Source organism: Perognathus longimembris, chromosome 13, assembly GCF_023159225.1.
Source record: "Perognathus longimembris pacificus isolate PPM17 chromosome 13, ASM2315922v1, whole genome shotgun sequence".
Taxonomy (NCBI): domain Eukaryota; kingdom Metazoa; phylum Chordata; class Mammalia; order Rodentia; family Heteromyidae; genus Perognathus; species Perognathus longimembris.
This window is the reverse complement of record NC_063173.1, coordinates 2,922,423-2,936,861: the sequence shown is the minus strand read 5'-3', so window position 1 is coordinate 2,936,861 and position 14,439 is coordinate 2,922,423. Positions and strand designations below refer to the sequence as shown.

The following is a 14,439-nucleotide window of genomic DNA, read 5'->3' as shown; positions in this document are numbered from 1 at the left end:
GTGGAAGAAGAAGACATGAGTACAAACAGCTTTCCTGCTCTTAGAAGGCTCTGCTCTGCCTCACACGTGGAGTTACGGAGTGGGAGAAGCTCAGAAGTAGGCATCTTGAAGACCTGGGGTCAGCTCAGGCCTTGGTCCCACTACAAATACACTGCTCAAGCCTGAATCACATCAGCTGGGCTCTGAAGGAGGCTAATGTCCTGTGGAGACCAAAACGGCAGTGTAACAGGACCTTATCAAGGCAAGCACTCAGGCTGCTCAGCTCCTCCAGTCCCGATAGGTCTTCACGTCCTCTGTGTAAAACTTGACACATTATAAAAATGACTCTGAGGGCTGGGGATATGGCCTAGTGGCAAGAGTGCTTGTCTCGTATACATGAAGCCCTGGGTTCGATTCCCCAGCACCACATATACAGAAAATGGCCAGAAGTGGCGCTGTGGCTCAAGTGGCAGAGTGCTAGCCTTGAGCAAAAGGAAGCCAGGGACAGTGCTCAGGCCCTGAGTCCAAGCCCCAGGACTGGCAAAAAAAAAAAAAAAAAAAAACTGACTCTGAGTTGATGATGCCCACAAGAAAGGCCACATCCTAGTGTTACAGTAGACATATACATTCTAGTGATACGGCATACACATTCTAAGTACCAAGCACTGAAATATTCATGTAGAACATTTCGCTACTTTTCTTCTCGTTGAAATTGGGTATCATAACCACCAGCTTATCAGCGAGGAAACTGAGGCTCCAAAGGGTGAACATTGTCACACAGCCGCAGCCTCAGCACTAGAGAAGGAGGCCCAGTCTGATTGATAACCACTTCCCTTCCCTTTCATTTTCTCCCATCTGGAGTCAGGACAGTGTTGAGAATCCAGCAGGGAGGTTGGTCCAAAGGTGTGGGGGAGGTAGCCCCCTGAACACCCCTGTATACTTAAGGGGTGTACAGACGAGGTACTAGGTAGAGCCTGCTGGATAAAAGGTGCCCGGCAAATGACAGCTTTACTGCAATAATAACCGGTTGATGCTCTTCTGTACAAATTAGATTCTGCTCCCATTCTCCTACAATTTGCTTGGTCACCAGTCTTCATCGTTCTCCAGTTAAATTGATATTTCTCCCCTGTATTGACCGTGGGTGCGTCAGCTTCCTCCTTTATGAAAGGCCTCCTTCCCCACAGCGCTGGGTGGTACAGAAAAATGATGAATGGTGCCACAGTCTATTCTCCAGAAGACACTGAATTTGGAAGCGAGAGACAGCATCCCTGATCGCCGCCGTCAAGTTTATCCAGACACAGGAGGGAAAGCAATATATTTACTTGATTTAGAATTGGCCCCACCTAGTCAGCGGTGGGGTCCTGTCAGGCTGCTTTAGACTGAGTACGCTTTGAAAAGCTGCCTCGTCCACGGGACAAATCTCTGTCCTTCCTGTGCCTAGCCTGTCGACTCACGGGAAATGGAGAATGGCCTCAGGAGACGGGAAACTCTGTCCTCTCACAGGAACAGGGGAAGGTCCTCAGCTTCAGGATACCTGCAGGTGGTGTGGCAAAGGCATCGTGAGGAGCACAGAAGGAAAAGTAGTGTCAGACAACTAACTGGCTTACACAGATTGCAGTGCTTACAGGAGTTATAGGAACCAGCGCAGCAGAGCAGCAGCGGTGAGGGCAGCTCCCGTTGTTGAGTTCCCACTACGTGCTGGGCAAAGTCCCTACAGTATCTCCTTTCGTCTTTAAGGGAGATATCATTATCTTCCTTTCGCAGAGGGATAGGCCTAGCCGCAGAGGTACGCAGTGTTTTGCCCAAAGTCAGAAAACTAGGAAAGGGCCAGGTTCTCTGTGCTTCGGTAGGCTCCCTCCTGCATTCGGTTTCTGCTACAATTGCTGTTTTGTTGTCGCTGTTTTGTATCAGTCCTGGTTCTTGAACTCAGGACCTGGGCACTATCCCTTACCTTTTTCACTCAAGGCTGGTGCTCTATCATTTGAGCCACAGCTCCACTTCTGGCTTTTTGCTGGTTAATTGGAGATAAGAGTCTCATGAACTTTCCTGCTTAGTCTGGCTTTGAACCTCGATCCAAAGACCTCAGCCTCCTAAGTAGCTAGGATTACAGGTATGAACCACAGTGCCTAGTTTGTATACGTCTTTGACTGTGGCATTCTAGGTATGAAAAGTTTGGGCCCCTGCTATTTCCCCTGGAAAAAAAAAAAGTCCTTTAGCAAACTGTCCCCAGGAGCAAATTTGGCTGTGCTGGCAACAAAGGCTTTGTCTTAAATCTTAATTATAATGTAATTGTAGCCACTGTCATTCATCAGCTGTCATGTTGAGGTACTCGGGCTTTGCGACTATTTAGATCTGAGATCGAATCTGGATTTATCACTTCCTATCTGTCTTTAGGGTTAATGGAAGCCTCAAATGACAGACATATATAACTCCTGTGGTTTAGTGTCTGACACCTGGAGTTCACTCAAAATTAGAACCTCTTCCCCTTTACTGTTATCATTTCTGCCAGTAGCAGCGTGAGATGTGGTTATAGAATTTCCTTTTCAGTATGAAACAGCACTAAACTGCTTTTGGAAACTAGAAAACAAAATGTATCCACAAGCTTAGCATCATTACTTAGCTTAGTGTCAGCAGTAGTAGTAGTAGTAGTAGTAGTAGTAGTAGTAGTAGTAGTATTGCCAGTCCTGCGGCTTGAACTCAGGGCCTGAGCACTGCCCCTGACTTCTTTTTGCTCGAAGCTAGCACTCTACCACTTGAGCCACAGCGTCACTTCTGGCTTTTTCTGTGTATGTGGTGCTAAGGAATCAAACCCAGGGCTTCATGCATGCTAGGCAAGCACTCTAGCGCTAAGCCACGTTCTCAGCCTGTTTAGTGTCATTGTTATGTATGTGGTTACAGATTTTTTTTTAAATTGTATATGCCTGGTTTTAGAAAGATGCTTCCCCTTCCCATCAGCATTCTATCTTAAGCATTTTCTCCTTTGCTGGCTGTCATTGTTACTATAGATCGATAGATAGACAGACAGACAGGTAGACAGATAGATAGATAGAAAGATAGGTTTACATTCCATCCAGTGCTTGTGGCATAATTTAGAAGCCATTCTCCTTCTTTTAGACACCCAGGTTGCTTCTAGATCTTTTTCTGTTAAACTGTGTCTGTAGCTGCCTGGTCTGAAACTTTTGAACACTGTAGCTTCGTTTCAAAAACAGGAATACAACCTGGCAAGTTGTTTTTCTTACTGTTTTGCCTTTGTTTTATTGTTGTTTTCCTCATTCGGGGAACTATCATAAGCCAGAGCACTCTGGTAACTTCAAGTTTATCAGAATCACTTCATTTCAAAACAGACAACAACAGAAAAAGACAGAAACAAAGCACCCCAAATCTAAGCACTAGTGTAAAACACAAAAGTGGGTAGCTGGTCAGGGGGTTGGGTTGGTTCCCACTTTTGAAACCAAAAAGTATCACTGGAATCCACAGTTTCTTGAGGTTGTAACGATTTGACAATTTCTAGTCACTCCTTGGAGCTGTTCAAGCCCACATGCAAGTGGTTTTGGCCTTGGACTAGCGATGGTACAGTCTGCCAGTAGAAAGTCTCCTGTCTCACATTGGGGCATAATGACTTTGTTAATTGCCTCCTGCCGGCCCGGTGCTAGGGGAGCCTTCATGTCGGAACATCTATCGAGCCTTTCTTCAAAATGTCAGAGTAGAGCTTGCACTTTCAGAGCCATCTCTCATGTCTCGCTGGGCAGAAAAAGGCGACAGGAAAATGTCAGCCCTGGGATCCGATTGACCAGCGCCCAGGAATCCTAACTTCTCACACCTTGGCTTTTGGCTTTTAGAAATCATTAACATTTCAGTGTGCATGATCCTGTGAACTGCATACCTTGGCTCTGCCTTTTTCTGAACTCTTTAACATCTTTTCACCTTTTCATTGAATTACAAACCAGGCGAAAGGGAAAACCTGTATCAGATTTCTTATCTGGGTTGCTTTCTGAGTACTGAGTTTGCCACTTAGTTATAAATGTACACTGGCAGGATGTAATTTAGGTAATTTTGTGGTGTACTTTGGTGGAGGGTGGTTACCATTAATTCCTCAGAGAAGAAGGAATGAAATAATTGCATATTTGTGTCATTTATCTGGTCGATTTTTAGAATCATATTTCTTAGAATTTTTTGTTGTTTTGTTTAAATCCTTGGCTGTTACTTCCGCATCATAAGGCTACGTGCATTCACTTTTTACACAGCTTTAGATTAGGGCTGGGGCTGGGAAGGTGGCTTAGCAGCAGAGTGCTTGCCTAGCATGCACGAAGCCCTGGGTTCGATTCTTCAGCACCACATAGACAGAAAAAGCTGGAAGTGGCGCTGTGGCTCAAGAGGTAGAGTGCTTAGCCTTGAGCTAAAGAAGCTCGGGGACAGTGCTCAGGCCCTGAGTCCAAGCCCCAGGACTGGCAAGAAAAATAAATAAATAAATAGATGGCTGGCGAGGGGAAGAGTGTGATTGCTGTCAATCCCCACCTCATGTTTATTTCACCCTTCATGTGCTGTATATGTACATTGCCCATATTTGTTTTTTCTATTTAAGTGAAATACAGCAAAGAGGTAGTATGGTTTGGGAATTCAGGCTCATGAGTTTGAAAGTCACCACTCCGAGACCAGAGAATATCACTCGTCCATTCTATAGGTCACTATCTGGGGCGGGCGGGGGTGGGGGGTGGGAGAGGGAGGGCTGACACCGTCCTTAGCTTTTTCTCTCACTTCTGGCACTCCACACTCGAGCCACAGATGCACTTCCCTCATCCATTCCGTGCATCCTCCATCCGTGATTTCAACCTGTCCTCATATGAGGACCCAACTGGAATCTGCAAGTCAAGCCTTGGTTGCACTGTACGTTCCAATGACGGTGACACCTTCTGTGTTGCTTCCCTTCGTTGGACGGCTGTAGAGGACCGAGGCAGGGAGCCTGCGTGAGCTTGCGTTCTGAGGCCGTCTCGTGTCCCTTGAAGAGAGGCGAGTAGGGAAGATGATCTCCCAGTACTGTAATAGGATCCAACCAAACTGTTACGGGAGGGTAGTGGTGGAGGTAAAAAAAAAAAAAAAAAAAAAAAAAATCCCAGGTTCTTTGTGATTCCAAAAAGGAACTAAATGAACACACACATGCACACACACACGTGCACACACACACACACACACAGTGGCAAGCAAGGAGTTTAACGGAGGCAGAGAGAGTGCACCACTGAGAGAAATGGCAGATCCAACCGGAAGGCTCAAGAGCCAACACACGGTTAAGGAAATTTCAGTGTTCTAAGATTTGGAGAGCACGGGAGGACCTCAGAATAATGATAGTGAGGTGATCTGAAGGAAATGAGGAATTGAGACTTGTCAGATTTTTGGAAGGATCAGTGAATGTACAAGGTTTCCATCCATGGTTGTGTGTGTGTGTGTGTGTGTGTGTGTGTGTGTGTGTGTGTGTTGCAACCCATATGCATGAAGCGTTACGTAGGAGTTTGTTTGCAGGTTAAGGACACAGGAGGTTCTAGTACACAGGTCTCCACAACCTGTGAAAGAGTCATGAAAGCTACCCAGAAAAGCAAGCACTGTATCCATCTACCAGTGGTTCCCAGGAGACAAACCATCTGTAAGTAATGCCTCCAGTCTGGCATTTTTCTGGTTATTGGAGAAGGAATTTTGGGCTTTTCAGTCTAGACTGGCTTTAACAGCAGTCCTCAGATCTCATCCTCCTGAGAAGCTTGAAGTATATGCGTGAGCCACAGTACCTAGCTAGCTCAGGTGTGCATGCATGCATGTGTGTGTGTACATATGTGTGTGTATTTAAGCAAAGACTTGCCTTCACATTGTCTTTTTCTTTTCTTCCGTCGGTCGAGGGGCTTGAACTCTGGGTCTGGGCGCTGTCCCTGAGCTCTTCAGTTGAAGACTAGTGCTCTACCACTTGAGCCACAGCGCCACTTCTGGTTTTCTGGTGGTTAATTGGAGATAAGAGTCGCACAGACTTTCCTGCCCCAGCTGGCTTTGAACCTCAATCCTCAGATCTCAGCCTCCTGAGGAGCTAGGATTACAGGCATGAGCCACTGGTCTTACCTGGCTGGTAATTTCTTGTGTAAGGAGCTGGTGGTTCACATCTGTAATCCATGAGGCTAAGACCTGTGTTTGAAATCAATCCAGGTAGAAAAATCCAAAAGACTCCATCTCCAGCAAAAAGCTGGGCTGAGGGCATGGATTTCTGTCTCAAGTTGTAGAGCTGGCATAAGTGATAAGGTAGAATGAATACAAGACTCTGAGTTTAAGCCTCAGTTTCAACCACCGCCCCCCCCCCCTATATCTTTGTGTTAATGAAAATATTTCTCTTCACGAGCTGTCAGTGTTTTATTCTTTGTTGTAGGACTGATTTCATGACCTTTGAGGCATGCGCACTTGGATGAGGCCGTTGTTTCTAACAGGCAAAGAAATGTAGCCCCTTAACTGCTTCTGTCTGAGTTGTGTGTAGTTGAAACAACTTCTTCATTACCCTTGCAATTACCAATATATAGATTAAGACAGAAGAAGCAAAGCAGAAATGTGAGCTAATTAAACCTTACGGATACCATTTTCCTCCTTCCAGGCATGTTAAATTTTCCTTCTTACTATTGTTACTTGCTCCGAAGAGGCGAACAGGCTAAAGCCCCTCAACCGGTACCGGCACCTGCCAAGGTGCTCAGTAACTGCCAGCAACTGTTGTCACTATGATAGCAACAGCCCAACTATAAAGGTTAGGAAACACAGCACCTAGGCACAGTTGGAAAAGCACTCTGTCACCTGGTACCCCACTAACAGAAAAATGTACAGTATTTATAGCCCCATTTCCCAGCGGAGAAGCAGCTAGGGAGCAGGATATTTTTTCCTATTTATTTAGGTGTGTGTGTGTGTGTGTGTGTGTGTGTGTGTGTGTGTGTGTGTGTGTGTGTATGTGTACCCATACTGGGCCTTGAGCTCAGGGCTGGGCACTGTCACTTACCTTCTTTGCTCAAGGCTAACCCTCTACCACTGGAGGCATTGTTCCACTTCCAGAGATGGAGAAGAGGCTCATGGACGTTCCTGCCTAGACGGTCTCCAAACCACAAGCCTCAGCTAGCAAGCCTCGTGAACTGCTAGGATTACAGATATTAGCCCCCAGCAAGCACCTGGCTGGAAACGGGGTTTTTGTTTTGTTGTTGATTTTTTTTTGCCTCTGGTCCCTCTCCACAGTAACCAAAAAGAAAGTAAGGGACTGGCCCTTTCCACGGTGGCCAGCAGAGTAGACGGGGCTTGCTGGCTTCCTGCGTCTCTAGCGTGGCTGTGTGGCCCCTGAGGTCAGAAGAATGTGCTGAGCTCCCCAGTGCATCCGCTGTGTTCCGTGGCTTGGAGGTTGTGACGCAGCCGCACAAAGCCGTCACGGGTGATGTCATCCAGAATCCGGGGCCAGGGAGCAGCCCCGCCTTTATCTCCCAGTACGATGGCTTGCTACCTGCAGATTGGAAAGGCCTCGGAGGCTGTTTGAGGAGGAGGTCTAGAAGCCGTTAGGAGTCCCACCTTGTTAGGTTCAGCTAGTTGCACAGAAGCAAGGTGAAGGAGGTGGAGTCTGGTAGAGAGACTGAGGGTGTATGCTTTCAGGATTGGACGGCTCCAGATTCTAAGCTAGACTCTGCCACCTCTCAGTCCTTCTTAATCAATTGTGTATCTGTCCATTGGTCTTGTGCCTTCATTTCTTCATCTCCTACCTGGGATTATTTAAAATATGCCCACCTTTGAGGATACTTATGAGAGTTAAAGGAATTGCTATTTTTAGCACTTATAACAATGCCTAGCACATGGTTACCCCTTGTAAATGATAGCTTTATCATTTTAACTAACCTTCTGAATCTTTGATGTGTTTTTTGTTTTTGTTTTGTTTTGTTTTTACGGAGACCTAGTATTTGTACCTAGTTTTAGGGTATAGTGTGATAATTTGATCCATGCATACAGTGATCAACTCCAGGTGATAGCCACTTCATCTCTTCAAAAAACAATTTTTTTTTTGCATTGGGAATTTTAACCTTATGAGTTTCAATATCAGCTCTGAAAACTGGTCATGGTGGGGTTGCCAGGAGGACTGGAAGCATGTAGGCAAGTTGCAGGATAACTGACCACACAGTAGGTCTTCAGTAAATATAGCCACTAGGGGCCTCTAGCTTCCCACAGAGTGTTCCCGTATTCCTGCGCTCTTCCTGGGGTAGTAGTCCTGTCCTATTGGCATTGGTCTTGTGTTTTTGACTGTTTGGGGGCTGTTGTTTCTTTGCTGTGTTCATTTTTTTTTATGCTGGTACTGGGGCTTGAACTCAGGGCCTGATCTTTTTTATTCAAGGCTGGCACTTTTCCACTTGAGCCACAGTTCCACTTCCAGCTTTCTGGTGGTTAACTGATGATGAAAGTCTCACAGACTTTCCTGCCCAGGCTGACTTTGAACCTCGTTCTTCAGATCTCAGTCTCCTGAGTTGCGAGGATGACAGGTGTGAATCACCGGCAGCCAGCTTGGGGGGCCTTGATCTTCTGAACGGACTTTGTTAATTGCCTGGCTTCCCTTGACCGCAAGTTCATGACTAACGGATTGAACGCTGGCTTCCAGAGTTGGCCGGCAAGGGGCTTTCAGGAAAGGTTCACCAGTGGAACAGGACGTCCCGCGGAGTCCAGAGGCCCGAATCCTCGCTCCACATGGAGAAATGGGGGTGGAATTCTTGGAAGCACTGAGTGTGTCCTACTGATGAGGCCTAAGTCTCGACTGCCAAAGCAGGCATTCTGCCCTGGGTCCTGACACACTATGCAAGCAGATTCCCCTTCTTCGGCATCGTGTCTGCTTGGTGTTATCTTATAGCCTCTTCTAGATGGTTCTATCAGAGCTTTTAGCAGCTGCAACCTTGGAAAGATATTTCAAAAATAGAAACACGCACATATATAGTACAAAATGAAACTGTATGGAAGATATTGAGCGAAATGCCTTCCTCTTCTCCTTGGCCTACAGCGTGTCTTTCCTTTCTAGGGCAATCCCTCCAGAAACATTCTATGCAAATGTTGTGTTACATACAAAGGTAGAATGCCCAACTATTCTGCATGTTACTGTTCTTCCAGAAAAAAATAAGAATACATAAAAAGCTTCCCCACTCTTTTTTATGCTTCTCTATGGTTTTATGGTGTGGGTGTAATTTATCTAGTCCCCTACCAATGGGCTGGTTTATGACATTTTATGACTACAAATTATGCTGTGGAGAATAATCTTGTATGTACATTGCTTAGTTCACCTGTGAGTATAACTGGAGGAGAATTTTTTAGAATTGTAATCTTTAAGTTCTGAGGGTAAAAGGGTATATATATTTAAAATTTTATAGCTTTTCTCAAATACCAATTTATGCTCACACCAGCCAAGTATGAGAGTGCTTGCTTCCCATGCTTGGCCAATGTACTCTATTTTCAGCCCTTTTTATCTTCGCCAAACCATATGTGAAAAATAATATTTCAGCGTTTAACTTAGATTTTGTTCACTCTGAGTGATGTCAAGTCTTTGCATATGATTAAGAGCCATTGGTATTTCTTATGCTAAGCATGGTCTCTTCATATTCTCTGCCTGTTTTCTTTCTGAGTTGTTGGACTTTGCGTATTTGCACAAGTTATTTTTATAGTTAAAAAATTAACTCCTGGTATGCCGGGCTCTGGTGGCTCATGCCTGTAATCCCAATTATTCAGAAAGCTAAAAATCTGACGATTCAGGTTTGAAGCCAGTCCAGACAAGAAAGTATATGAGATTCTTTTTTTTTTTTTCTTTTTGGTGGTGATACTGGTGATCCTGGGGCTTGAACTCAGGCCCTGGGCACTGTACTCAAGGCTAGGGCTCTACCATGTTGAGCCATTGTTCCACTTCTGGCTTTTTGGTAGTTAATTGGAAATAGGAATCCCGAGGGAGTTCTTGCCAGGGCTGGCTTTGAACCTAGATCCTCAGATCTCAGCCTCCTGAGGAGCAAGGATTACAGGCATGAGCCACTGGTGCCGGGCTGTCCAGGAGAGTCTTTCTCTCCAATTATCTAGGAAAAAAAAAAAACCACAAGTGGAGATGTAGCTTAAGTGGTAGAATGTCAGCCTTGAGCAAAAAATCCTAAGAAACAGTGCCCAGGCCCTGAATTCAAGCCCAAGAACCAACAAAAGAAATGTAACTCTTAGTGATACAAATTACATGTTTTCTCATGTAGACTGCTATTTTATCCTGTGAAAGAATTGTTGAAGACCTGTGACTGTCTCCTTCCTAACCTACCTCTGTCCTCCTGGGTCTCTCTCCTTCCTAACCTACCTCTGTCCTCCTGGGTCTCTCCCCTTCCTAACCTATGTCTAGCACCACCAGGCTGTGAGCCCTGGAGGGCAGGGATGGAGCCTTGGTCCGCTCCGTGTCCCCGGTCTCCTAAGCAGGGCCTAGCCCTGTCAGAGCTCTCGGCAGGACCTGTGGAACGGAAGTGAAGGTGCCCCTGAGTGTTCCCCCCCTCCCCCACCCTTCCCTTCTGGCTCGGGAGTTCCGTTTCCCCCTCCAGCAGAAAAAGATGACTTTTCTCATTGCTCACCACAGCCATGCACCTGTTTGGCCTAAACTGGCACCTGCAGCCGATGGAGGGGCAGATGTATGAGATCACGGAGGACACAGCCAGCAGTTGGCCTGTGCCAACGGACGTCTCCCTGTATCCTTCAGGGGGCACTGGCTTAGAGACCCCTGACAGGAAAGGCAAAGGAGCCACAGAAGGTAGGGTTGCCGCGCTGTCCGTGTTGTGAGTCCCCGTGTCTGCCTCTGAGCCGAGGAGCCCCCCCGCCATGCCCGCCGCGTGCCCGGCTCGCCGCCCCATGCTCGGGCGCTTCCTCCATCCTCCGCACTCCATGCCGGCTGCCGTCCACCCGCGTCTTCATCGCAGCTCCGTGTCACCGTGAGCTCGGGGCAGGGGGCCATGTCGCTCGGTGTTGCTCCATCCCATGCCTCCCAGGAAGCTTTGTGGGTGCTCACGCTCCCGAGGGGGGGGCGGGCCGTTCCGTGGAGTTAGGGCGGACCCTCCACGGCACGAGTGTCCACGAGGGGGCAAGGGAGAGGGCGTCTGCCGGGGCAAGGCCTGGTCGTTGCTTCCGGTGGCTTTAGCATTGACCACCTGGTGACTCTGAGTCCGTCACTTAAATCCCCGGAGCTTTCATTTCCTCATCTGCCGCTGTGATCATAACCTTTATTGTGTGTCCGGCATGTTGGCTGCAAAGCTTCTTACCACGAACATTTCATCCCCCATTTAATCCTCACAGAAACCCTGTGAGGTAGGGAGTGTTGTTTATGTCACTTCTGGATGGAGGAACCCAAGAGTCACGGGAACAAAGTAGACTGGCCAGCAAAGGGTGGAGTGTGGAATATGAATATCGGTCTGGGACTCCAGAGCTCTTGCTCTTCCCATGAGGTGACCCAGCCCGCAGACAGAAGACCCTCAAGGGGCTGTGGCTGGGAAACCCTCCCGCCGATGAGGCCGATATTCCCACGCGGGGTGGAAGTAGGGAGGTGGTGTTTGGAGTGTGGGATTCTCGAGTGGAACTCCGTAGACTCCTGTGCTGAATTTCTGAGGGGCCTTCCTACCATACCACGGGCAGAAATTCACCCAGGAGAGGCACAGACTCCCTGGAATCGGCACCAGGAAGGATGTCTGAGCTCCCAGGCCGGCCTGGCTGTCACGCTGGACGGTGCAGCTCTCGTCCTCCTGCATCCGCTGCTCCCCGCGTTAGCACTCGGGTACCCTCTCCATCGGCAGTGTGGCCGCCGCTCCCTCCAGCCCCCGCTGCTTGCATCTCCCTTCTCCTCATTTCAGTTAACTTGGGGCGGGGCTGCGGGTGGGGTGAAGTCTCTGCCCTTCCAAGGATTTGTCTGTTAGCTGTCAGGTTGCTTAGCAAGGTGACATCTGCTTGCTCATGGGGTCTTCTTGTGATGATCCTGAAGTCCAAAGTCAGCTCCCGATCTGTGCTCGTCTCTAAGGGAAAGAAAAAACAGAGATGTGTCCAAAAACCCCAACTAAAATCTTACCTGCTGTTCTGAGAAACAAAGCCAGTCCTCTCCTTTGCAGAGATCTTAACATTTAAACACATCAAGTAACGAACGCTTTCTTTGGCCCTGAATAGGCTCGGGAGGGAGATCTCATGAACAGGGCCATTGCAGGAGCTCTGGGTTAAGAGTCAATATCTCTAAGGTCAAAATCCGGCGGTTGCCACTGACTTGTGGTAGAACCTCAAGCAAATTCCCCTGAATGAAGAATAGGCTTCATTTCCCTTCTCTTCACACGGATAGTGACAGGAGGAAGGGTGAGCAAATGCAATCATGCTATTCAGTATTACTTTTAAAGGCTATTGAGCTAGATTCCCTGTAGCGTGCCTTACACTTTGCAAGTTCCACATGTGAAATTAGTTATAGAATCACCACGACCAACTCATAATTTCTTACAAATACCGCCCCCCCCAACCTGTGATGGCTCTGTCCGTGGTCCTGCCTGTTGGCTTATGATCTCTCATTACTTTATAGTATTGAGGGCAGTTGAAGAATAGCATGAAGAGAAGACAGACTTGAGATCAGCACGTTAAAACACAGATTTAGGAATATGCTTAACTCTCAAAGAATAGGTAAAGAGTCCCTCTTAACATTCTGTATTTTCTTCCCTCCGTGATCTCTAACAAACATTCTTTAAGCAGGAATCGGATTTATCTGAAATCTCAAACTAATGAAATTAGTTTCTGGGTTGTTTAAATTTTGTTTAGTTTTTCCTAAGAAGCAGGAGGTCCAGATAAGAGACAACCAAAAATTGCTTATTGGTTCATTTTAATTGGAGTATTTCTTGCTTAGAGGGATTATCTGTCATTATTGATGTAGATGGAAATCTTGTTTACAAACTCTTTAAATGCAGTGAAGTGCTAGAAACTGGTCACTGTCAGAAGTAATTACTGTGACGAAAAATGGACCACCCTGCAAAATAGAGGACAAAACTTTTTACAGTGCAAGGAAGACCACATGATTCTTAATTTTTTTTTTTGCCCTGGTCCACCAATTGCTTTTTAATTGTGATATTGGAAGTCTCATTCCTAAGACATATATGAAGGGGTTGGGGGTGTTCCCCAATAAGGGGGTGTATTTCTTGTCCTTTCCAACAGTATCAGGAAGGAGAGTTTATTAGAGAATTAAGACCAAAGTTCCTGCTCCACAGCCATGGGGAAGCAATGTAGTGGACAGAAAGAGGGCAAATGGCCTTTGGAAGCACAATCCAAAATTAGACTCTTGATTTTTTTTCCAGTCAGTTCTGGGGTTTGAACTCTAGACCCTGTTCTCCATAGGTGGCTAGACAAGTGCTCTCCTGCTTGAATCATGTCCTCAGCCCTGTATTACTTCAGAGACTTTCCAAACAGGGCTTCACATTTTTTGCCTGGAGTATGGTCCTCTACTTACCTAAATAGCTGACAGGTATACACCACCACATTCAGCTTGTTGAGTGACATAGGATCACCTTTTGCCCATTCTAGCCTTAAACTGTAATCTTCCCAATCTTTGCCTCCCAAAGCAACTGAAATTATATGTATGGACCACCATGCCCAGTACTGACTCTCTTTTTTATTGTAACGTTAAGTTACACCAGTTACTCCACCTCCTTTAGCCTTACTTGGATACTTCTTCTACACGAATGTTCATGTCCTCCTTGTCCACTCAAATCCAAAGCCATCCTATCGCAGTTATTAAAAGCCCATCTTGGCAGATCATCCCAAGGCCTTTTAGAAATAGTTTAAAGGTTCTGTATCTTTAATTATACAAATCCATATGTGACAATCCTAGTATTGTGTCTATCATGTTTTCGAGAATAACACTGAACTGTAATTCATGCCATATTTTCAAAGTGATTGTAACTATTCCTGGGTCGTCATGGGACAGAAACCAAATACAGCAGCTTCCTAAAGCAAAGCCACAAGGACTTGTGTTATGCATTCATGGGGGGGAAAGGGCAGGGGAGGGGAGAATTGAATAAACAAGCATTTCTGATGGTTGAATTGGTGGGCCAGGGATAGCATTTTCTTCTTTCTGTAATGAAATCAAAATTGCCCATCAGTTTGAACCATGCAAATTGCTCAACGCAGGCTCAGCTGGGCTCTCCAAAAAAATGGAACAGCTTATTTTGATAACTAAATAAATTTCAAACAGTTGCTAAGGAAACTGAAAGAGTCTTTGTGCAAGTTATTGCATTGAAAAGAACCAAAGAGGTGGGAGGAGGAGGAGATGGTTAGCTGATGAGGAATTTAGAATCTATAGAGAAGGTTTCCCTTCAGAAAAGTAGACACAGGATGTAAAGAACAGAGAATTTCAGCTCTTCCAAACCTTCCTTATTTGATAAGCTAACCAATCATTTAAGCAGTTCCTTGAGG

At 46.4% G+C, this 14,439-nt stretch overlaps 1 protein-coding gene across 3 annotated transcripts in view; it reads left to right on the top strand.

Annotated features, from left to right (window-relative positions):
- Tenm4 (teneurin transmembrane protein 4) overlaps positions 1–14,439 on the top strand; it is a 567,737-nt gene that overhangs the window by 373,238 nt on the left and 180,060 nt on the right. For 2 of the 3 annotated variants that reach the window (XM_048361201.1, XM_048361199.1), the window contains one exon: positions 10,595–10,765. The exons of the other annotated variant lie outside the window; for it this stretch is intronic. In XM_048361201.1, the coding sequence (XP_048217158.1) occupies positions 10,595–10,765 (171 nt within the window). The remainder of the gene's footprint in view (positions 1–10,594; positions 10,766–14,439) is intronic. 3 annotated transcript variants of the gene reach the window in all.